This window comes from Camponotus floridanus, unplaced genomic scaffold, assembly GCF_003227725.1.
Source record: "Camponotus floridanus strain SB8 unplaced genomic scaffold, Cflo_v7.5 scaffold33, whole genome shotgun sequence".
Lineage (NCBI taxonomy): Eukaryota > Metazoa > Arthropoda > Insecta > Hymenoptera > Formicidae > Camponotus > Camponotus floridanus.
The window spans coordinates 70,426-97,389 of NW_020229470.1; the positions used below are offsets into that span (position 1 = coordinate 70,426).

Below are 26,964 nucleotides of genomic sequence, written 5' to 3' on the forward strand. Positions count from 1 at the left end.
CAATTCTTGTGCCGTTTGCACTCGAGATATTTTATGGCGATGTCATGCCTAGGACTTGTGATTATACGCAGAACGCATCCGCGTTGCGAATTAAAAAACGCCCGGTGTAATTGCACGACGCCGCATAGGAGACTCGCGCACCATTTTCCTTCGTTACTGCATATGTCCGAGTTACTAGGTACATAATTTACGGACACCCCCTATCGCGGAGGAACAAGCAATTAGCGAGAGTTAATCGTGCCGCTCATCATCATCGATGCTATCATTTGATCTCGAGCAGCTCCGCAATCATTAGAGATTTTTTTGCCGTTTCTTGCTTTTTATGAACTTCCTTGCGTCGCGGCTCCTGTGGAGTTAAGTATCGGTAGAAAGCATAATCGATGAGGAATCGAGGTGTGCAGCAATTCATAAATCGTAATTTATCATCGCGATACATTATGCTTATATTCCAATTATATTCTCACGTCTTCATTCAAAAGAGAGAAACTTTGCGCCGATGCAAACTGTATTACAAAATACATTTATTGGTATTACATGTACGAGTATACATAAATATTTGTAAATTTCTTTTCCATTTTTTAATTACGTTTTTATCTTGTATGTATATTAAATTAAAAAATAGAAAATAAGTTTAAAAATATAAATATAAAAATATTTAAAAATATATAAATTTAATTAATTTAATTAATTTAAAAATATATAAATATAATAAAATATATAAAATATATAAATATAATAAAAATATATAAAATATATAAATATTTATATATCTAATAGCGATAAAATAAATGTATTTTGTCAGACGAAGTATAAGGGATAATAAACCTGTTTCTAAAAAATGTTATCCCAGTGGCACATGCATAGAGAAAGGGATTTCGTCAAAAATACCGTTAGATGAACATAAATATACATTAGGTTCTTTCGACATGACAGGGTAAGAGTAAGGCCGCGCATCGTTCTATTGTTAAATAAATGATGCTACGCGCGTATAATACATCTCGTTCGCGTGTCGTTTTAACTGTAAGACAATGTCGAGCGATGCATAGATAACACGTAGCACCGTTATCTGCGCGATGTCCTCTTCGACTGTGCCTCTTCAGGACGACTTTTACACTTGTGGACCAGTTTCCAGCTGGCGATGCGTAAGTCATTAGCGAGCTGCGTAAGAACGCGTTGGATAATTGAATGTATGTTCGAGTTCCATCAAATACATTTCAGTTTTAATGTCAATATTAGTATGCTTTAAATTTAATATTGCGTTCTTAAAAAGCGGTAAAAATGAAGGCTTTTCTCTCTCTCGAAGAAGAAGAAGAAGAAAGTTTGATCTTGGAAGCGGTTGATCTTTTCACGACATGCTTTCTTCTAATGCGGCTGTCAACATGATCGATCATGTGACCTCCTTCGCGGTGATGCTCGGCGGTTGTTATTAAGCTATTACATTTTTAATCGTAAGTTTTTTACATGCTTTACATTTCGTGTTACTAAACCAGTTTCGAATTAGCGGTTAAACCAGCCGGACGCGCTCGGCCGACTCTGGAAGATGTAATTTATTGACATTTGTCGCACAGATGTCGGCGATGCGTGCGCGTAGACATCGAGTGCAAATCCCGGAGACTGCTGCATAATCGATTATGTTTGACTTATCGACGCACAGTGCTCTTTAATGTTTAAGTGGTATTGTTACATGGCACTATAACACCATGAGCATACAACAAATATGGCGCTTGATGATTTTTCTCCTCGCGGTCCTCGTTATTTCAAGAATGTTGACAGATCATTCGCTCCGCTTAATTCGTTATTTAGGTGAGGATTGCGACTTGGCGCATTTAATTTTTTTATTTTTATTTGCATTGATCATGTCTTGTACGCGAGTCTGCAACTGCGCGATAGCGCACGTTCGTTCGAGAATGTCTTTAAGTCTGGGATAAGTAACGGGAGATCAGATACACCCGCGTGCATGCGGCGCATAAATTATTTGTACGATCGCGTCACGCCTGATCATGCTTGAACACGCTTTCGGTGAAAGAGGGAAAACGTTATTAACGGTCCGTTTGATTTATTCTCTTCATTAGTATACAACAAATATGGAATATGTATGATTTCTCTCCTCGTGAAATGTTGCCTTATTGTGTCGCTGAATATTTTTGACACTTATCGTTTCTATATTTATATCTATTGCCTGGTTGCCGTTGAGTTGAAACACGTGGAGTCTCCAACAAGGTGTTAATAAAGTATTAAAGTTTGCGTCGCGACAGAGAAGACGCGAGAATGATAATTAAGATAATTAACTGGTGATAAGACGTATTGTCACAGGTACTTTTTAATTGCCACTTCCTTCAATAATCGACACTTACGAGTCTATTATGGCAATTAATGTCACTGGGATATCCCGCGAAAACTAATCTTCGCGATTAATACACAAGAGCCTCTTCATGTATCTCAAATATCTCTCCTTTTTCGATTTTTCTCGCCATTAGATGAAAATGTCGAAAGAGATCTCGGGATACTTTCCTTTCTTTCTTCAGATTGATTTGTAGTTGTTTGCGCAAACATGGTGATCCTCATCAAGCGAAGTCTTAAACTTCGCGACAACGGATTGTCCGGCATTTTCTATTAACCGCGAGTCGCAAAGTTTCCAGAATCGAGGGCAGAGATACGAAGGACGTTACGTCACGACGAGATAAATCATCCATAACGATTCGGCGGTGTATTTACGATACTACTAATGAGATTTTGCGTTGGGAATGTATCTTTCTTTGCTTTTTCTTCTATTGCATTAGAGAGTTTAGCGTTACGAAATATCTCGAACATCAAGCTTGCTCGGAGAAAGCGCGCGTACATCAATTTTCTTCGTAGGGGACCAGGAAACACCAGTCATCTTTGACCTTTACGCACTTTATTTTATCACACGCGCCGTAATTTAACCATGACCGCATTTAAATGCGGCAACTATTGTGAAAGGAGTAGCAGTGTTTCGATTGTACACAAGTTTCTATTCAATATCTTGTACTTGACACTCGGGTCGATAGGTTCCCGTATCGCGTTATTGTACTATGTAAGTATTCGACTGCCTACGAGATTCTAGTTGTATTCAGAGGACCACTTGACCACCATCTTTGTGTAAATACCGGCTGCCACCGTCGCGCTTGGAAACGCAAGGCCTCATTGAGCGGCCTTAACCCGATACAAACGGGTGATTTTCAACGACTCGGAGATATTCTGTGACTAATCGTGAGCGTGAAGCCGTGACGCAACAAAAGACGCTTTTAGAGTCACGCCGCTCGTTGAAACGTCACGGTGACAAAATGCTCAACCAAGGTTTCATAGGTTACATCTCCATTCTAGACGGGCGACAGACGTAGTCTAATTGGTTATTCGCCATTAGTCAAGAAGTAATATCGAGAATAGTAATATTGAGAATTTGTTATGCCAGCTTATCTTCGCGTTGCGCCTTAATTGACGAACAAAAGCAAACTGAAAGGCTCAATTCAACGACTATTTTTTGTGTTTTGAGTTATCGAATTTTTCAGAAAATAATTATTTTCCAACATTACTCATTATATCGCTGAATATGTTATACAATTGTGAGACCAATTACGACAAGATGATATTAACGATGCAATTTTTGTTACAGGAGAAGCCGTTGAGAGCGACAATCATGCTCAACCTTCATTCGTAAAGAGATTGGAAAGTGATTAGAGCGATCCACGTGGGATCCATCTCTGAGAAAAGTAGCAGAGAAGGACAACGAGGCCGGAGGTAATTAGCTCTGCACCGCTAATGGAAGCACACTTCCAGCAAACATTTGTTCCGTTCTTGGACGCCCGGTATCAGGCGATACGAGATGTATCATATCCACGACTCGATCATCGTCTCGCCCAAGAGCTGTTTCCTGCAAGGTAAGTGTGATGACAGCATGCTTCGCTTCCTCTCGGAGACTTCCTCCCGGTCGCAGTCCCATCCAGGCAAATAAACAGAATATCCTCGCAACGTTCGCGCTTGTGTGCTTGTTCAAGCCAGACGCGCGAGCGTCTCGGGGACCGGTTTCTAAAATGGGATTTAACCCTTTCTCGATCGTCTCACGGATTAGGAGGGGACGTGTGACAAATTCCTCATATATTACTCCGATTTATCGTCGATTCTGCGATCGGAGAATCTGCGCAGTGTTCCTCGGCGATCGCCGATGGTGAAATTCTAATTAGCTTAGCCGCGAAAAGCCTCGTATCTTAGCAAACTGACAAATTGTGTCGATGCTTTAATGCCAACGAGCTTCGCCACCCACGCATAAACGCTCGTTCGAGGCTCTCCTTCTCCCTCGGACTCTAGAAGCTTTCTCGTCAAGAATTCGCATTTGTATATCGCCAGATCGTTCGATATTATATTGGCGCGTGAATGCCCGGGGTCGCAAGTATGCGCCCGAGAAGACGCGTCTCTTTCGCGCCAAAATAGCAACGACTGAAGATAGACGACTCACGCACGCCGGTGTCTAGCTGGCGAATGTAAACCGCGTTGGAGCCTGTGCCGCGAGCGGGTCGTTGCTCTTCTGGACAGGTTCGAATAGAGCCTACATCCGTGATTCCGTTTTAGAATGACCCGCGATAACTGAGATGCCGCGATCTTTTTTTTTTCCCGTTGATGTATAATACATCAAGCCTTTGTTCGTATCAGTCGGTTTTCAGCATAATTGCAGTAGTTTATCTTTGCTGCACCTCTCGTTGATTTCGCGATAATATATATAATAGGTACACCGGTAAGATAAATAATGAAAGAGGTGATTAAAATCGTTGTAAACTTTCTACATTAATTTTGCCGCGCGGTTTATTTCGTGACATAAATGTCACCGTAAACGAATCACCACTCGAAATACCCGTCATTATCTGGTAGTATGTATCCGCGAAAACACGAATTTTTACTTATGCAAATTCAATATAATCGAAAGTGCTATCTTAATGTGTGTACTTAAGATTAGAACAGAGTGTGCGCGAAATGAAATTCAAATGCTACTCTTTACACGAGTGCCACTCTGTGGTTGTAATGATCGATCGCTTATTTGTACATATTTTTATCGTTCCATGTAGTTCCATATAGCGTTTCAAATGTAAGCGAATGGCAATTGAATTATGCACGCATATATGACTTGGCGAAACTAACTCCTGCCGCCTTCAAATCACTTATAAGAAACGATCGATGAAGACCGACAAATTCGCCTTTCTATGCCATTAATATAATTCGCGCGGCAAGATAAACGTCTAATAATATTGCAAAATCATTACTTTGTATGCATATTGACGCGTTGCCAATGAGTGACCTCGATGACGTCGAGGTTGTATCATTTATAAATATGGGAAAACCAACTCGGTATAATGTTCGCGGTTCGCGACACCAGATAAAATGTTAATGATGCATCGCATTCAACGAGTTTCATTCCATTGAATTTGCATGTATCGATTATGATGTCTCTAATGCAATCTTGCAATGTTTGTGATCTTATACGAAATAAATCTCGAGATTGAGATTTATCTGGATATCGAACGGGAGGAAGAAATGTCTTCGCTCGCGATGGCCGTTGAAATGTCAAAGTTATCGCATGTAATTAAAATGCTAATGTCAAGAGCGACGGTCACAAAAATTTGCAAGAAATTGCCGGTTAGGCGTGGTAGCCTTTACATGGCAGCGAAAAAAATGCGAGAGAGGACGATCGAGATTAGCGGATCGCCAACCATATTTCTGCGAGAGGAAGCCGACACGGTGCAATAATTAACGTAACAACGTCGGTGCAATAATTAACGTAACAACGTCCTAACTATAGCATCGCTATAATTCCCATGCGCATTTGGCGGCTATAAATTGGACCACATGGTTTCCTATTTTCTATGCACGTAGTCTCGCACGTGCAATCGAGTCGCTCCACCGAGCAGGCGGCCATTTTTTCGGTAGTACCGGTATCGCTGATATAGCCTTGCCCTCTCTTACTCAGATACCATACTATTATCGTCGCGCGAATGATAGTCCTTTATTGTGATAAGTATAAACTTAGCCATGCGAGGAAAGACGGTGATCGTTAAAACAGAAGGTTACCCTCCCATTTGCCAGCGTATATGTATGTATGTGTGATACCTTTCTGCGAGGTTAAAGAATATATTTTGATACGGCTAATCATTCCTCGCGCGTTACTCGTATCAAGATTATTATGAACTTTTTCTGCATAATAAGATGTTTCGTTATAACTAATAATCGCGCCGAAAGAGAGACGAAAATACAAATGCGCACCGACTGTGCGGATCATTTTGCGCTGTGCTAGACATAATTGAATGGTAATACTCTTCCGAGAAGTACGTAACGTTATAGCAATGCATGCTCGCGCATTAACGCGCGCACGCACGTACGCACGTACACGTCTATGATAAACTCGGCTCGATTTGGATCGTTTTGCACGTGAGCTTTTACCAAGATTCCATTTGGACTTGTTTCTGCGAAAATTATTGCATATTGTTTAAAATCACGCTCACTATTCGTATAAATCTCTCGTCATTTTTAATTAAAGAATAATTTCAAATAATACACACACACACACACACACACACATATATTATTCACAGAATAATTACTGTTTAATCATATTTAATTAAGTAATGAGAAGTTTAAAATTCAATATATAAAATGCAAATTGGTACATTCATTTCATAAAAAATATTTTAATCTATATCGGATATTAATTATTTGAATCATCATATATATCAAATATTTATTGTTTTCATTATTTTTAGATAAATTTTTAATGACTTCTGAGATAATCGGGGAAAACATTGAAAAAACGCAAATACTTGCTAAATCTTGCCCATCATCTTAGCATTATTATATCATTACGCGTATCCTTTAGCAATGTGTTAGCGTCATTTAAATTCAGATAGAGATCAATCATTTTAATTAGCATGTCTCCGTTTAGCATGTTATATAATGATCGTAGCGAACATTACGATGATTATACATAGTACCGATAATATTCTCCATTCATAAGCAAATCAGTAGATGATAATTACACGATGAATCAGTAATGACCGCGGATATAATAAATCTTAGTTGGCATGTCGTCGATGATTTTTAAGATGTTAAAATGAGTGTTTTGAACGACGAGCAAAATTATATGTCGCGTGAACGAAAATATATCACAAGAAGATAATAAATTATCGTAACTGTTCTCGTACAGCTTCAATTGAAATCTTCGTCATGTAAGAATTCCGCCGATTTTTCATATTCTCCTGTCATGTTCGTGTAAGGATACTAGCGAATCGTTAATTGAATGTAATCATTATTTCGTCACGTCGATATTTTACTTACGATGCATGGCAAATGACTTCCTTGTACATGTTGGGTGTGTCTCGATCATTTTATCATAAATTTTTTGCTTGCTCTAACGAACCTAAGAATATTAACATCATGCAATTAAAATAGCATTATTCAATCGACGATTCTACATATGTTTACAATAATTCATTGATTATTGATTAAATATGTGATTATATAAGAATTTATACATGGCTGCACAAAAGAAATTAATGACAATTTATGGTGAGTGTTCGCTATTTAGACTGGAATTAAATTACACGACAGAAGAATGTCGCCGAGTATTGCACGATGACTAATCTATCATATAAATCAACGATATGTACTTTAATGTAACTGGGTAAATCCGAGATGAAACGCAAACGCTTAAAGACTCGCGCAAAATTATTACGACAACTATTATTTGCATAAAATGACGTGTAAATTCCGCTCGGAGATACGCGAAAACTGGACGATGTCAAGAGTTTATCCGCACCGTAAATCTGGATGATTACCGAAGCGATATTCTCGTCGCGAGGGAATGCTCGCATCGCGACGAGCTTGTGTTGTGTGTGATTTCCATTTACCATTAAATCATCTTAATAATCATTATAGATTTGCTTACTGTATAGCTAGTATAAGTAATTATTGAAAATAACATGAGCAACGTACTATACGACGTCGATAATAGACCAAAAAAAAATGTAAAAAGCGGTCACAGGTAATGAGAGCAACTTTACAAGAAATGTGAAGCATGAGGTAATATCGTAAAGATCGTTGCAAGATATTAGAAATATCGTGCGTTGACTTTTTTTGTTCGTTGTCACTAATAATAATTCTGTTGCGAAGTGGCTTACGCGAACGGAGGGATAGATACATTACCATGTGTAAGACGAGAAAATTAATTTCACGCCGCATTACGCTCTGTCGGGAAAAATGCATTTCATTTGGCAACTGTCGCTCGATAAATATCGCAGAATGCCATTCTTCTCTGAATTAGCGCGCATATATTTTTCGTCCACGTCTCTCACATCGAGAGAAAAGCGATTATCGCTTATCGCGGTAGTCTTCTTGCGACATTTGCACAGGATTTCATTTCCATAACGAGGGCGCGAGACCCATTCGCGAGCGTATTCGAGTGCGTATTTATGGACGTTACGAGCGCGTGGGAAGAACAAGACGTCATCCGCGAAGATGAGCGTCCGTCTGATTGTCATGTAACAAGCAAATTTAAATCTGTAGGACTTTGCGCGATGTTTAGATGTATCGGGTTTCACGCGCACAATTTCTCGCTTGCATTTTAATTGAGCGCAATAATGATCGAGACCTCCGCTTCGTCATCTGCGATGCGTCGTTATTTCTCCGCGAGTCACACGTGAAGATCGCATAAGGATTCTGAGGATAATTCAATGTGAATCCTACGCTCGCGATAATTGCAATTTTATTAGCTCCATGGACGTCCAGGATCTATTATATATTTCGTTTAATAATCTGAATATCTCTCGATATTTCAATAATTTTATCATTTAACATTTTTATGAAAATAAAATGCGAACATTAAATAAAAAAATCAAATGTTAAATGATTTGTGTTAATAATTAAGCTCTTTGAGACGACTCATAAAACGAAATTTTTATGAAATTTTAATTACTATCCAGGAGGATCAGCGAAGAGAGTCATTTGCGATCACAGTATCGCTAGGGGCGATTAAGAAATAATGGGTTGTCGCTTCTTCTTCGCGAGGGGATTCGTCAAGTTCAGTCGCGATGAGGTCACACATTCTGCTTTTTGCGCAACTCTTCAATACAGATCGGCTCGCGTGAAAAAAGAAACGGGAAAAAACGCGCGTGCCTTTGCGCGCGCCGCTTAATTACATCCTTGCAGCGTTTATGGCCGGTTAATAGTCTTGTCGCGCGCGTTTTCCTCGCGGCGATCCTAAGCCTTTTACGTTACCGTCCGGGAATTCAATTCTTTCCGTTGCGAAAGCCTCGGAGGAAGCCGGCAACCTTCCACCGGCCGAGTCCCCGTCTCGTATTTTACGCGATCATCGTGTCCGGCGCGTTCAATTATCCTTTGGAAAGGAGCAGGACGATGCGCTCGATTTAAGTTACGTCGCAAAATCCCCTTGAATCGTGAGCGATGCAATTATGTAGCGAGAGCATCGTACAAAAATGAATAAATCGTATAAAAATAAATTCGATAAATTAATTGAAGAAAATTAATTTCGTAAAAAATGCGACCTGTAATTTATTCTTCGTATAAATCGTCGATTAATATATTAATTCGATACGTAATCCCGGAAGTTGAATCGATCGTCCGCCATAACCGACGTGTTACGTGCAAAGTGATTCTGTTGTTTAAATAACATGTACGTTTACATATATTATAATAAACCTATCATTATATCGAGAGATCTACGAGATATTTACGAGATCGTCGAGATACACGTGCGCTTTATAGCAGAATATAATTATCGATGCGCGTCGACCACCGATTAACGCCTACACGAAACATATCCTGCAGAGAAACAAAACTATGAAGATGAATAGATGCACTTTTTATATGACAAATTGTTTTTATTCTCTATTACGTAATGATTTAGTCATTAAATTGCTGCAATGTCAGCAGCCACGTTTAGAATACGGCTAATAATATCCATCGTTAACGAGATTGTGTTGAAATATGTAATTATTAAATACAAAAGAAATGATCTAATTTTGTTCATGAGCAGTAAAAAGCTTTAGATATAAATCGCCTAGAGACAAATTATGTTATTTACCGCAATCGAGAAGTGACCGCAGCGGATACTATTAACGGAATGATTCATTAGGTCGCAAGCTATACTTAACTTCTCGGACAATTAGTTGACGGAAGGAACGCGAGCGCAGCAGTAAACAAGGAGTCGATTGTCGCGAAGTTATTGGGTCTCTCCCATTTCATCCATATAATGTAAAGCCCGAGCAGTTTGGTACATAGTTGGAGCTATAATCATTAATTAAACGCGAGAGCACATAATGTATAGGTATCGTAAAGTAAATGGAAGGTATACGCAGGGCAAACGTTGCCGGAACATTTAGAGCAAACATATGTCGGACCTACCTACGAGTGAAAGAAGCACGTGTTTTCTCAAAAGGGGCTTGTCGCGTGCGAGATCGAAAGGCGGTCCGGCGACTTTATTCACTTGGCACGACAACTCGCATCTCTGGCATTCACTTGCATCACGAGTTGCATCAAGGAAAAAAAGGCGCACCCGCATATTCTTAAAATATTATATTTTTTAATAGGCAAGAAGTAGTGGAAAAAAACGAAAGCTCTGAAACTTTCGCAACTTCGTCCACAAAACTTGTTAACCTTCGTTTTTATTATATCAAAAATGTCAGAATTCTTTTCGAAAGATCAAGGATTTTTTGAGAAAGAGTAAAAATATTTCTATCAGTGATATCGAAACTAGAATACTATATAATTGCACAAAATTGCTTACCTCGCGTTACAATCAATTTTAAGACAAGCGTGAAGGAATTCGAATAATCTTTCCTTGGTATGGCAATAAATCGCTAATGATACTGATAAACGATTGATAAATGGATCGTGTAAAAGCGTAATACGAATCCACGATATGTGATCAAGTAGATTACATATTAATTAAGCTTGCCACCTGGCGCAACGTCGAAAGGCGAAGCGGCATTACGAAAATTCCTACGCTCTTCGATGCGCGTCCGAGATGTGATGTATTAATTATTTACATATCGACTAGGCGTGACGGTAATGATACGTTAATCAGGATTTTCGATAAGCCACCCGATCAATCAACTTGAAACCGACTTTACAACTTGACGTGCGCGATCTCGGACGCGATGTGTTATCCGTATTTAAAGTAACATTCACTTTTCTCAATGCAAATATGTAACGCGACATAATAATTATCGATCATTTGCATGAATTTTAAATCCGGTTAATAGAATATAACAATTTTCTACATGTTTAAGGTAGCTTAAAACATTGTTAATCGATAAAGAAAAAAAATCGAATACGCACGAGAGGATTATTTATGGATGTCGCGTATCTCTCGACACATTGTGTCTAAGCCTAATATATAGGTACACTTCGCTATGCCTGCGGGATATTTGCGTTAATGCTTATTTGACCATGCAAATTCTCGGCTGGATATATTAATTATTCAGTTGGAACGAAGCGTAGGCTTGCCGCGCAAGCAATCAACAACTCGCATATTGGACATGTATGTTAATCGATTCTCGTGAGTGCGGTTAAAAGATTTTTAAAGAGAATCGTTTCGTTCGCGTTACAGAATAGAAGCCACATTTGATCTAAATGTATTGCAAAAAAAATCCATAGTCTCAACGCGCACAATAATAAATTTATTCAACGCCGCAGGACGAGATCTAATCACTGGACAATGTTATCGATATGACATTATATTTGAGCGTACACTTAGATAGATCTATGATATCGAGTCAACGACGTTTACCGTTTGGCCGAATCGTATTATAATTATTTAGATCGTTCGCAAAACGACAAGGGATTAAGCAAGCCGAGCGCGAGTTACGATGAGACGCGCGCAAAGTTGCATTTTAGAAATAAATTGGCTCATACATATATTGTACTATCCGGAATAATTACCGACCGGTGTGCGCGTGTGCGTGTGTTCGTGTGCGTGTGTGCGAGCGGAATAAATCATACTTTACGACGCTGCAGCAAACCGGGATCGCGGCGACGCATACGCGTTTTCGCGCGGCGGCTTATTATTAAACGCAGCGTGAAACGCTTTTCCGCAACAACGAGCAGCGCGCACTGTAAATTAAGCGTTGGCGACGTCTCTTTCATCCGCGGATGACAGTCGACAATATTAACGTGGATTTTTCGCCGGTTATATTGTTTGAAAATAAATAAATTAAAAAATAATTTTTCTATGGTATATATAATACATGTATATCATACATATTTTCTTCTTTGAAACATTTGTTGAAGACATTTTTCTAATTGCGTACGTAGTAGAGATAATTTAATCATAAAATTAAATATTTTATATACATCCTTTTTCTTCTTCTTATCAAAATTTAAAATAATTTCAGATATATAATTATTTGTTGCGTTTGTCCCTGTCAGCGTAAGTTCTTCGATGTTGTGAAAATAAATCCATATTAGCTGTATAATTATATACAACTTATAACGTATCATTATCGTATCTCCAAGATGGCACAATTGCCGCGCAAAAAATGCTAGTTAATCGCAACGTGAAACGAGTAATATTTGTGTCAGCGTAATTTCTCGAAAGCCGCGCACTGCACGCCATTGAAACACATCATCGTCACTCTAAAAGCAATGTTGAAAGCCAGCGAGGTTGCTTATTAAAATTTTGGTAAGCGACGACGACGATTAAATTCCATTGAGTCTTTCAGTCTTCTCTTTTGATAGGCTTTTGAGCAATAACCAAAGTCAATATAAACAACTATAAAGTTCATAAATTTTGGTGGCATCCATTCCGTTTTGTGGATCGCCAGCTTTAGCCTCGTTTTCGTTTCAGGAGCATTTTTCTAGGATTACAATGATGTCACGGGATCAAGAGCGAAAGAATTAATCGTGTGGTAACGCATGAAATGACTCACTCTCACGGTTTTCAGCTTCAAATTTTTTCAATTTACAAAAAAGCAGAGACATCATACTCAGTTTATTTGATACGAATTGCTCGTATAATTTTTAAATTACTAGTCTTAAACATCCTTTAGAGCAAATATGAAACTTTATAATATTATCGTTAAAGCACACTGTTTTCAGGGAAGCCTGATTTCGCCATCATGCGAAACGTATATCGTCCACACAATAATAATGTCGATGAAAATTGTGAAACGTAATGAATCTCGCGACATCGGTGATCATAACCGGACGGCAAGCAAGTAGCCGGTCCTTATCGAAACAAATTGGACGAGCGAATTGAGCGATTAATTTTATGGTAACGACTGAAACACAAGAGTCTCTCACGGTCGTGCCGCGAGTATAAAGCTTTTTTTAATGTGCGGGAAGAGCAAGCTTTCTTTCTGTGCCACCCAAGATCACCGTTGATTCACAACGATTGGCCACAGAATCACACAGACCCAGTCGGTTATCGATTAATAAAATTAATTCCGTCAGCGTAGCGTGCAATCGCATTTGTATTTTGTGTGGGTATCTTGAATCGTCGCTTCCATACGAATTAACGCATTAGGGATTTAGTTTAGAAATCCTTAGTCGCGTAAGAGATTTAATAGTCATCGAGGAAGGGTCACGTAAATGAATTAACCGTTAAAGTTAATCGTTCGAGTGTGTGAAAATTTATAGAAATAATTGATAGAATTAATAGAATTAATTTACAGAAATTAATATATTTTATTGACGTAGCTAATATCTTACAATAAAGAAAGAGCTGTGTCGATTGTTAAGATTTTAACGGTGCATTGGCCGCGTCAAGATTTTATTCGATCATTGAGATGAATTACGTAAGAAATTGCGGTTAATTGATCGCGTTTAGTATATGCAACGCGTATGTATTACTGACGGTACGATCGTAATAATGCGCTTTAATGGGACGCGAGGCCTTTGATCCTGCCGATTAACAAATTACGGCTAATACGCGCACTTTGTTTTTCTCTTCTTTGTTTCTCCGAAGAATCTGGAGAATCATAAGAAAATCACTCGTAATTACTCGTAATTTCGCTCGGGGATTATTGCAAGTTTGAATTTTTACTCTAATGTATTGTATTTACGTGACTATTTCTCTTCGCACGATAATTTAATCTTCCGTTATTTTATTTGACAATCAAACGATCCATCACCGGAAAGTTAATTCTCTATTCTCTTCACCGTCGCAATTAAGCGAAAAAAGAAAATAGCATAGAGTAGCGGCATAATAATGGTAGAGAGTAATAATATACGTACGGCATAAGTAAAATATGCGGGGAATTAGAATGACCATAAAACGAATCAAAAGTGAGTTTTACGATGTAAGCCTTACGACCAGCGTCTGGGAAAGCTTACCGACGGCTTAATGAGTGATTATCGTTGTTCATTTGCCAGACGGTGTTAATTAAGGCGCCGCACCGATTGTGTCCTTCTCCTACTATCGCGAGAATTTCTCCGCCGATTAACGATCGCGCTACGTGACACCGATGCTCATATCGCGGATCTTGGCGCCAGAATTCTACTCGCGCTGGAACATGTCTTATCTTTTTCTTCGCTCATGCGGTTTCATAATACATACTCTACTGATTGTGCAACGACTTCATGTTGTCGGCTTCATGAATGACGATGAGCAATGCCATTTAACATTTATTCATTAATTCGTTTCCCTTAAAATGCTCCTCCAGTCACGGTATTCTTTTTAACACTTTTTTTTTTCAAGTATATTCACTTTTGAGAAACGGCAAATTATATTTCGGTAAAAATTAGTCAAAATAAATGATCAAAAATCGAAGTTATGATTTTAGAAATTGCGCCATAATATGCAGATCGAAATAATTCACGAAGTTGCAGCTGTATATCGCCTATTGAATATTACATGCAATTCCATTGATTAAATTTCCGATTCATTTCGTGACAGAATTTCGTATTTGCTCTTTACGATCGCGTTTTTGTGAACGTTGACGCTATCCGTGGAACGTGTGCTGCCTCACGTGGTGCCGCCATTAAAACGTGAGCACCATAAAAATCCCGGCGCGGAAAGAATCCCGAGAAATTCGACAAACTTTTCGTATCGAAGCGGCGGGAATCGATTCTTACGGCTAATTTCGACCTCAAAAGAAGTTTGTACTTTTATTTGTATATCTAATCCGTGGAAGAAACGACGCAACACGACGAGCTATAGGTCCGAGATGCAATCCCATTCTTTTATGCATGAGCAAACGTTTCTCCCTTAGACCGTTTTACCTGTTCCTTTTTTCCTTTGAAAAGAACATGCCATTGATCTACGTTTTGCGCTTCGATGCCAAATCGTACTGATGTAGTTTTTAGAGACTTTAGAGGCAGTCGTTTTTTTATTTTTTTATTATTAAACTGGAAAGTTGTTAAAACGATTTATCATTAACTATTAGCTGAGTATGAGAAGAAACGATATTATACAACGCGACTTGAAGATAATCTTCAATGATAAGTTCTGAGATTCAGAGTTGGATACGCGAATCTAATCAGTTACGATCCGATGTAATACTTCTACGCTTGTTAATAATAATGAAAACGTTGTGTTAAATTGCTACAAAAAGTGAAATAATATTAAATGAAAAGATACAACGTGAAGCATCGAATACATATACATGTATACTGGAACTTGAACGAGGTAATCCCCATAAAGCAAACTTTATTAAAGCTTGAAGCCACACGCTCGATTACTATAAGGCAAACAAACTTTCCATTTTTTTTTTAAATCGGATCCCATATTTATCGTACTTTTTATAATGGCTTTATTATCCATGTGTGAGCTGTTAACTTAAATCGAAGGTAGTAACGTGTTATTTAACCGATCGCGCCTGTTGGCGAAATTGCCTTCCCTTCTCGTTTTCTCTGAAGGGCTTAATGGAAATGATCGAGATATGGCGCGTCCTGATTCGTACATTCCCTATATCGACAGTGTAAACAAAATTAACACTCTGATGAATATCCTGATTATTGGTCCCAGAAAGATACGAGTCTTATATTTCATGCCGCTCGAAATTGCCGATCGAAATTATTAATTATATAGTGCCATAATTGAGAGACTTGACATGAGACACTTGACTATATTACGCTTTCTCTCTCTCATTTTTCTTCCAGTAAAAATTAATTATTAATTTTATTAAAAAGCAATACATAGTGAAATATTATATAGAAAGTAAAGATAATTTTTTCCTGTCATTTCGCTCGATAATGATAGTCGATAGAGATATATGTCCGCCGAAAGAGCGAGTAGTCATGACTGAATTTTTTCTAATTCGACAACGTTAAATTTCCTTTCGATTCAAATAGCAATTTTATCTAGTTACAAAGCGCTGAGGAAATATATTTGGATTAAGATGCAAGTCGCATTCGCGCGGATGGGTAGTGTTTGGAAATTTTCCAAATGCGCCCCGCTTTGACCTAAAACTCAACTTGAAAATTCGACGCCGCCCGCATCCTAAATCGATCGTATCGTCCTGCGATGAATAACGATCGATATATCTCGTTGGATATAATACGATCGAATCGACCTGGACGGTCGCCAAGATATGCCCGACTGAATTGCACCTGGTCGCACAGGAAGACGGAACCCACCGCATTCAGCACATTTGGAAAATCGCCAGATGCGACCGTCAAAAAAATATCGAAACGGATTTAGGATAGGAACAAACATTTCCGACATAATTATCGATGATGTTTGCCGTTGGCGAGATAGCACGATGTATCCCACGGATTAACTAACATCACGGGAATTAACTTTCTAACTAGTAGCGTGAAAGTTATCGTGTCTATTTTTATCTGAATATTGACCTGGAGTTGACTCGAAAGACCTCTTGGTATTCCGTTAAGTAGGATAACGCATTGTAATAATTGCCGGCTGACAGTAGGCTGTCTTGAAAAAGATAGGTGAGTGAAGGAGATAAGAGTAGTTTCGCAGGGACTTGTAGATATTCTTGAATCTTTAGATGTAAGATGTCGAAAATAAAATTTACATTTGAGAACACAATAAGGGCTTAATGAATATTTGAGATATTATCAAGTGCCATTTGATTTTGGATATCGACTAGGTAGAGATTGTGACGTAAATCCGGACTAATGTAATTTCAGGTTCCATGTCTGCGGGATAATTCTCGCTGCAGACGTGCTTCCAAGAATTAATTAGTCAGTCCCGACGGATTAGTCCGCAGACAAGTGTTTCGCGAGCCGAAACCGACTGCCGAAAGTCGTGAGTCACCATTTAATTCGATTTAATGAGATGAAGCACGTAATAACCACGTCACATAACTCATGATGTTCTTTATAGCATTTATTTTAATTTGTTTAATAATGATCGTGAAATAAGGATGGTATATTAATATTCATTTAGATTGATATTTAGTGACGAAAATGGCTAATCATATTGCAAAAGATTCCACGAATATTTCAAAACGCACAAGCGAGCCAAAGATCGCTATTAATAAAATAATGGTTTCCGAGTAGTTATACTCTTCCATTCGCTTGCCTATTTATGTCACAGTGCGCAGTGTGAAATTTAACGAAATTTAATGCGACTCGTCAATTGTAAAGAAAAGAAAAAAAATAGAAGGAAAATTGTATTATGTATAATTTCCTAATTTCTTGTAGGCTTTCCAAGAATAAATGCACCTGGATGCGAGCCCATTGTTTAGGCAACAAAGCACACTTCTATTTTTATCACGGTAATGATTCGGATTATCTTGAAAAATTATAGTAACACAGGGTTTCTAATATTTCAATTTGCACACATGTGTCGAATCGAGGCACCTTCAAATTAAAGAAAAACCGATCAGTTATATCAACAGTTAATAAATAATACATTTACAATAAATGAAAAAAATTAATAATTAATCTCAAAATCATAAATACTATTTTTATATTAAACTAATTTTTTACAGTGATTATACCATAAAAATTTTATAATAATTATATATAAAAATTCATGAAAATAAAATTAAAATTAATTTTATAGGACATATCTTTCAAGTCATACCAATTAATTATTAATTTTATATTTTTAAAAACTAAAAGTTTGCGCACTGTATCGAATTCATGAATCTCGAATAGATTAGTTTATTAATGTTTGATATAACAGATCCGCGTCTAGGTCTTCCTTAAATAAAACTACACTCTGATTTCAATTTTTCTTTTCATTTTTGTTTGACGTTTGACGTCGAAGATGGGAGACTTTATTATAGGAAAAACAACTTTTATGTCAATAGACACTTTCGTTTCGCGCTTGATTATTTTCCTTGAGCGTTCTTCGAAACCTCTGCATTATGTGAGAGTTTCTTTGATAGATCACTTTACAAGTGCTCAATGAAGGAGACTGATGGCATTCTCACACGCCGCCCGATTGATGTAAGGCGAATGCCAGGCTTAAAATACGTCTCTTTCGAGCGTATAAGTTCGAGTTTGAAGAATCCTTCATGAACCGTATGCACCGTATTAACTGCATTTGTTGAGTCACTGCATTGCGACGACAACGAATCATCATTTTAACTAGTTACTGATTCGTAATTAATTTTAGAAATACGTTCTAATAATAGACACGCACTTTAAGATTAAGCTTCAATTAATGTTTTGCTCATTAGTTATCAAGGAAAGAAATATAGCGTGTTCATTGAGTTTGATGGAGAGCTATAAACTTTTAATGAAACGAGCTGCCCGAGAAGTGATGATCATCACTTGTATTTTCACTATCTGAACGTGATGTTAGATAACTTATTTGTTTACATCATCTGATGCCAATATTTTAAATCTCGCTATTATGAATAATTAATTATATTGAGTATAATTTGAATCTGAATCTATGTCGGGATGATGGCATAAGAAAATGAAGTTGATTGTTAATTTTATCAGGATCTTATTCGATTGTATAGAATCGTCAATTCAATGGATATACTCGGTCACTTTTGCAACTGTGCATTAGATTTGAAGACGATTTACAATGATAATGATGAATCATCGTCTTGAGGTCAACGATTCGCCGATCTTTAATATATATCATCGGATGTCGGTTTTTTAAATGTTTGTTATCGTTTGTCGTCATCCGATGATTGTATCCTATTTTTAGAAATAAGTACATGCAAGTATCTGATGCGCATTGTAGAGAAAGAAATATTAATCTTTTAATTACATTCACTCATAAGAGATCATGACCGATAACAAGAAGAATGCGAGGTATGTATGGTGTCGAATCATTGAAGTACTTCAAGTTGCAAAAGATAAGGAAGTAATTTTATAATATCGCCTGCACGTTGAATGACGCGCTTAACGATTCTACGAACACCATATCTTAAATCAGCTCTTAAACGTATCTATCCGCGAGATTTTTTCCGTTCGTTGCGCAAGCATCGATGTAATTTACTCGCCTACACGAAAATAGCCGTGCGGCGTTTTACGGTCGCCGAAAATGGGGGGGAATTTGCGACGCGAGAGGAAACCCCGATGCTTTTAATTCATACCTCGTTGCATTATGTGTCGTCCGTAAATCCGCGCTCTCGCATGAATTCCGCCGCTGCCGAATCCCTCGTGGATGCATCGCCAGCCGGATTTTACGCACCGCGGTAACGAGCTTCCGTGGTAAGCTTTATGGTGGATTTATGAATACTCTTCGTGGTCAGGTGGTAAAGTTGTTTTTTAATGTTCGTAGCGCGAGACGAGGATTCATTTCAGCGAAATTCTCGAGAGAAATATAGATAAAGAGAGAGAGGGGGGGGGGAGAGAGAGAGAGAGAGAGAGAGAGAGAGAGAGAGAAATAGAGAAAGAAAATCCGTGAAATCGAGAAAAATAGATACAGAACACAATCACAATTTAGATGGGAAAAGACGGATGAATCAAAGAAAGCAACGCCAAAAGAGCTCCGTATAAATGACATTTCGGCGAAGTCTATCAGCTGTTTATCCAGAGATAAAACATTTATACAGATGACATTGATTGCTTTAATTGTAATATATGAATAATATATAAAGTACACCTTTAATAAATCGAATTTAAAAAGATGCTATATGCTCAAAACTACACCGTACAAACGAGTGTGTAAGTAACTGAAATATATGAAATACATTTGTGCGAGTACATTTGTGTGTAACTAAATTGAGACATAAATCTTGTACGCGATAAAAAAGTGATGACAGGCGGACATGAAAATCGGTATTATTTTGGCTTAGTTTTTATCTTCATATCGAGTTACAAGATAAGATAAAGCCGAGTCGAGGCTCGCTCGAGCTTGCCCTTTAAAAGCAATTAGAGAAAAGGACGCAACGAATTAGAGAAAAGGATGCAACGAGGGTACGTTTATTTGGTTCGACATTATGATCTTATAGATCTTTTTAAAGAGTGCATTAATATTAGAATGAAATACTTCTAAGAATGAAGCGTGTCTTTTGAACGAGGACATGTCAATACTTGACGCAATCATTGAAAATGAAATTGTATGCGGTATATGTCAGTGTTAACGATTAATTCTTTGAAATCTTATCCAAATACTTTGGTGAGCTTAATGTTGAAATATTTGTTAATGAATCCATTTTTGATCTTGTATTTAAAAGCGGAAAGTATATTTTAATGCTGGAAAAATATATTTCTGCAAGTAAATAGGAGGATATGCTGGTTATTTGAATAATGCACCGCGCATTTTATTATTTGTACGGTAGATAAATCCAATACTCGAGGAATGATGTATTTGCAATTCGTTCGCGCAAACGCATTAACTTGCAACACTCGTGTTTTCTATACAAGCGACCTGTAGTTACGACGATAATCGTAAAATTCTGCTGCATTTTATGAGTTTTCCCTGTTTTGATAAAGAACGCTCGAGTATCATGCTCTCGGGGCTTTAACGAGGATTCTAAGAAGCAAGATAAGCTGGTTAACGTGCATTTGTTACCATATATTAGCATTGGATAGAACTGACTTTTACGTTGCACTAGATGTTTTTGTCGAGAGGTAGGTCAATTGCAGATTAACATGTCGTTCAGATAAACATGCCAAGCGATAAAGAAAACGCTACATCGACGATTAAGTTTTGATGCACATGTGCGTGTGCCATTTGTAAGAAATGGTATTTTTATGATGATATATTCGAAATATGTTTTGGATTATCTGTGTTTGATATTTTGAAGTAGAATATTTTAATGCTATTTTATGTGATTTCGATGCAAAATTTCGAATTTTGCGAAATTTCTCTCTCCTTTTATACATAATTATTAGAGATATTACATAATGAGATATTACAGAAAGAGATATTACATGCTCTCGTTCCGAGATATTACTGTGCCCTATTTCACCTTTGAAGATATTTGTTATACATAATGCTTTGGACCGTTTATCTTCCCAGGATCCAACGTAATGGAATTAAACGCTAGTCAGTTTCGCGCAAATTGCGAGTCGTGCGGCTTTTGAAGATTCATAATAAATTGGAACGCGAGAAAATTATGGCTCTTTCAAGTCGCTACTGTACGAAATGTCAAATTATGCGCGCCTAATTTAATTTTACCGTCCGAAGAATTAATTGCAAATTTTCTCGTCATATTTAGATCTCTGGATTAATCGCGAACTAATAAATATGCATCCACTTAACAAGATCTCTCTCCGCGATTATGCGACGGAATTCGCAATCGTTTAATCCAAATTAAAAAGCACGATCGGTGACGGAAGGTTCCCTTTGATCATCCGGCATCGATGCACGTGAATTTACGGCGGAAAACCACGACTGGGTAACTGCAACACGTGGCAGAATTGCTCAATTACCCCGGCAATTCCTCTCCGACCGGCATGCAGAGGTAAATTGCCGATGGAACGTGGCGGGTTTACCTTTGTAAATTGGCGCAAAAAGGGCAAAGCACGATCGTGACGACAGCCGCCGTGGACGTGCCCGTCGTTTTGTTCGTCGAGATCGCCTTCGCTGCGAGCTACCGCGAAATTAAGATGCGTGCACCGCGTTTGGCGCCAAAATACGCAAAACTGAGAGCGATGATCTCGTTGTCGAATAGGTTTTCTGACAAGATAATAAAAGTTTCTCCTGATTCGCTTATGGATTAACTTTAGGTACTGTTTTTTTTAAATAAAAAAATTCATAAGAAAGCCATTAAAAATTTCATATATCTTTCTTCTTTTTCAATATACACAAATATATATATAATCAGGCTATTTGCCAAAGTATTTGAAAATATTTTGCTTGGCAATTCAAGTTCTATAAATATGTTCACACTCTGTTGAATCGAGCTTCGGTTGACGATAAACTATACCGAATCGTCTGCCAGACGATTGGCGCCTAGCGAACGGCGAGGTCAATCCTACGAACGTCAGTTAGGAAGTTTTGACGCGGATGAAACGATTTGCCGGTCTGCATTGCCAAGGTCAATCTAATCTTGGTCTTGAGTAGGCAAAGGGTGCACCCCGGGACCATCTCGCATGCAGATACACCAGTCATTAATAACGTCGAGCATTCGCGATCGAGCAAATCCGAAACAGTTTTCGAAAATAAAGTACTTGGAAAATCTTGAGGAGTATGGCATCGCCGATGAGAATAACCAACATCAGGGATTCTAATTTAAAGTTTCTTAAATCTGTTTTTTGAACGTGAAATTACAAGATAAAAGTTACTTATAAATATGTAAAAATTTAAATTCCAACATTTTTTGCTTATATATTTATTAATTATATACAAATTATAATTTAATTTTATATAAATAAATATTTCTACTAATAATTCCAATCTTATACAAAAACGAATATATAATTTTGATGAATAGATATTTGACAAATAAAATAAAATACAGAGTAAAATACGGAGTAAAATAAGAAGTAAAATAGATTTTGACGAATATGAGTAAAATAAGAAGTAAAATAGATTTTGACGAATATGAGTAAAATAAGAAGTAAAATAGATTTTGACGAATATGACAGTTGCAGTGAATAAATGTCTTACATTGTTTCCTTGCACTATTATGAGAGTTGTCGAAATAATTTCAAGGTGAACCAGCGCTACCTTCAATGCCGATGCACTTCGTGAAAGTTAATCTCAAGTTCGACAGCGCGGAACGAGCAGTCCGAAATGTTCTGGCCCATATATTACACGAATGACTGGTAAATCTAATGTGCTCTATCCCGCCAATCTTATTTCGCTCTGTCGACACGCAGCATAAAAGCGATCGATTCTCAAGCTTCGGCTCGTCGTCGCAGGTATAAAATTGCGAAATCTTTGACAAAATCAATTTTATGACAAACATGTGTGTTTGTATATGTGTCGGTTAAGAATAACCTATCAGAAATAATTTTCATTGCCAACATTCGTTGTCATAATAAATCACAATTTACTGTCTCTTATGTAAACACAGCAGCTTTCGGAGATCTATTTTATCGAAATAAGTATTGGCAAAAGCTACGCGATCTATATCGTATACCTATAATTCTTATCAATCTCGTCAGAATCTCGTCAGAGAACGCAAATCACGACGTAACGAAGATCCTAGTAATCATTATAACGGTAGCGCCGTTATGTTAAATTAATCACGAGTGTCCGATTCGATCTCACGTTCGAGGAGAATTGCGATCGAGACTGGACGATTCTGACAATACCGGGGAAGAAATACGGAAGATGACTATCGAAACTGTGAGAATCGTTGAGAAATCTGCGAAAGTTCTCTCTCTCGGTACAGTTACGGGAGAGTTCTTTCACATATCGCGCCACGTGCTATATATCGCGTGTACCTCCTCGGGTGTTTATGCAAATGGAACAGCATTCACGAGAGGGAAGCATCGATGAACGGATTCGCGTTTGCGACTGTACGTGGTTCGAGAGAGCTTCTCGACTTGATCCTAATCTGCGTCGAGGCAAGGTCGATACGAGGAGAGCTCGACAGTAACTGACTTTACGATTTTCAGCTCCTGCGATGGCATCGAGAGCACGTACACGCATACATTCTTTCTCTCTTCGTGATTTCTTAGAAACCGAATTACATTCGCTTTGCTCGGAGCCCGACCTGTCGTGATGTAATGATACTCAATCGAATTATACAATTTTCCGCGTCTTTCTTATTATTAATCGTGATAAATCGTGACACAATCGTGTGTCTTTGTCATGTGATTGGCAAATTAGAAGAATTAGAAATAGTTTCCAATAAATTCCATGATTGGTCTTCTGTCGCGAAATAATACTGATTTAAGAAATCGATTCTGTTTACGAATCATTTATTAGTATTACTCACATTATTAACATCTGCTTGCATGATCGAATCGTCCTCAGTACCAGCTTTAGCGAGGTCGTCCTCCTTCTCGTTATCCGGAGCATTCAGATATTCGTCGTAATCCTCGAGGCTCTTGGTCTTAGTACTGACCGCGATCTTTTTCTCTTGCCGATCGTTGCCCTTGACCGTCACGTCGGTCGCGTTCTTCGGGAGCTTATGTCCGATCGAACCAACGGATTTGACGGTCGAGTTCTTCGCGGCCCGTCTGTTCACGAAATAATTGGACATGGCGCTGCGAGACGCGTTACTGAATCTGAGGAGATCCACCGGTTTGGAGACATTTCTCGGTTCGTTGAAATTCTTGTAACTGTCACGTTTCGCGTGCTTATTCAATGTTTCGATGTTGCGGTAATCCCTCTTGACGGTAGGTCTCGGAGTGGTCGGTTCGCCAGACGTGAGTCTCCTGATAATGTCTTCATAGGTCTTCAAGGGTGATTTGGCCTTGCTCTCATAGAAATCATTATCAAATTCCTCCTCTTCGTTATCTTCGTTGTCTTCATCATCGGCATTTTTCCAAATGTCATCTTCTTCTTCGTCTTTGTCGTCTTCCTCGAGTCCACCGTGATCCTCGTAATCTTCATCTTCCTCTATCTTCTTATCGTTCTTCGAGGAGTGATATTTAGGCTCCGAGATGTTCAATCTTACTCTCCAATCATCCGTCCATCCAGACACATCGGCACGATCGGTGATGCCTCCGCGATCCTCCAAGCGGTCCTTCTTTGCGCCACGATAACCATTCATTCTATTTCTCATGTCTTTCCTGAGGGACGCGTGTCGCCTGGAGTTTCTCCACCACTCGTGATGTTTATCAGCCTCGTCACTTTCGATGTATCTGTGCGTCCTCTCGTAATCGTAATCATCCTCCGAAACATTCTCGAAATCCGACACGTCGTGATTGCGCGAATACGCGGGTTTATGATAGGTCCTGCCGGATTTATATCGATAATTCTTCGTGTTATATCGCGACGGAATTCTATACCTGTCGTAGTCTTCATCGAACCAGCTTCCGCGATGTCCATCGTGATATCTGGCCGGATAACGCGGCTCAAACTTTCGACCGTGATAACCCCTCTGCGCGGATCGATGATGCGATCTGAGATGATCGTAATACGATTGCACGTCATAATCTTCTTCGTCGATCGGATCCTCGGAATCTCCGTCATACGCGTCATAGTCGACTCTCGGCCAGGATCTCCTGTCGAGGTCGTGATGATTCCTTCGATTCGAGGATTCGTGCCTGTGCCTATGTCGGTGTCTCGCCTCGGTCCCCGTCATCGCCGCGTCATCGCGCTGATGATATCGGCATTCGGCCACGAAGAGGCCATAGGCCATCAGCAGGCCCAGCAGCAGCACTAGCCTTTTATCGCGCGTCATTTCGGTCTTCGTAGCACCGTGTCCAGGCACCTTACATCATCATGTGCCCCTTGACTGCGGCTTTCGCGCGATAGCACCTTGATCGATTACCGCTTGATGCCTCGCCGGTCGCGATTTCCTTAGCCGCGCATCGAGCCGGCTCGACTGTCGAGTAGCAGTACTCGCGCACGATCGATATCGCGTCGATCATTCCACGATCGAGGCAAAACGGCCCACCGCGGCGTCGCGTTCTGACGCACCTGACGGCTTTCGTTGAGCGTTTGTTTGATCACAGTCGATAGCTCAATCCGGGAACTGTCAATTTTCTCCGATGGCAGTCTCTAAATTTAACCGCACGTCACGGCCGGATTGTGGTGACCATGTGGTGACCACGGAACCTGAAACGATGGTGCAACCGTGTACGCGACTTCTTTTGGCGCGGCTCCAACACGGTAAGAGTCCGCTGCAACGATGCTCGTCACTGATTACTGAACCATTTAAACATTACAGAAGACACCGGGAAGATATTCCTCAAGACGATTCGAAGCAATTCTCTCGCACTGCTCTATACCGCGTGGTGATCGTCGTTGGTAGTTTGAAATAAAAATCTATCCTTTGTATCGATTAATAATTTCCTCCTTCGGGAACTTAATATCTAAGTCACCTGTTTAAATGATTCATTCATTATAATGTGCATCCACGATCAGCGACTGTCCCAAATTTATGTCATATATTCGTAAATTACTCAAGTCTAAGATTTTGGAGCACAATGCCACTGTCCGATGACGAGTCTATTTTATTAATCACTGGTTTCCTCGGGAGGGGGGTGGTTTTTGTTACTGTACCGGCGCGTAGATATCGACTTGCTGCAACCGGTGGGGTCCAGAGCACGACACGTTGACGCCGAATCGTATCGCGGACAGAACGTCGCGGACGACTGAGACCAGCCGGAGCAACCGGCGGCCTAAGAGATCGCGGCACGCACCGCGCATGCGTGCGGGCGATATTCGCCCCCACCGCCCCTCACGCCGCACCAGCCCGGGATCGCCCGCCGCCGTCGCCTCTTCCTTCGTCCCTTCGTCCTTCGCCTTTACCTCCGCAAGAAATCTCTCCGCGCGCGGCATTTCACGGACCCCGCGATGATGCACCGTGAAACAATAGACATGGACGAAGGGGGCGAGACAGACAAGTCCGCGGACGCGGTGAGCCGCATCTCCGCCGGATGTGCGATCGGTACGAGATGCAAAAATTCTCCTCTCAAAAATTGCCACTTCCGATTGTTCGACGGAATCGTTTCCCCTTTTAATAGCCAGGCATAAATCTCCTCAAGTGGTATTTTTTT

The 26,964-nt window shown here is 39.2% G+C and overlaps 1 protein-coding gene across 2 annotated transcripts in view; it reads right to left on the bottom strand.

Moving 5' to 3' along the window:
• The window catches only part of LOC105257931, an 81,250-nt gene extending 54,682 nt beyond the window's left edge, over positions 1-26,568 (bottom strand). For both annotated transcript variants that reach the window (XR_889703.3, XM_011268875.3), the window contains exon 1: positions 24,231-26,568. Coding sequence is in view for 1 of the 2 variants with exons in the window: in XM_011268875.3 (XP_011267177.1) it covers positions 24,231-25,643 (1,413 nt within the window). In the remaining variant the exon portion in view is untranslated. The remainder of the gene's footprint in view (positions 1-24,230) is intronic.
• Between the last annotated feature and the right edge of the window lie 396 nt (positions 26,569-26,964).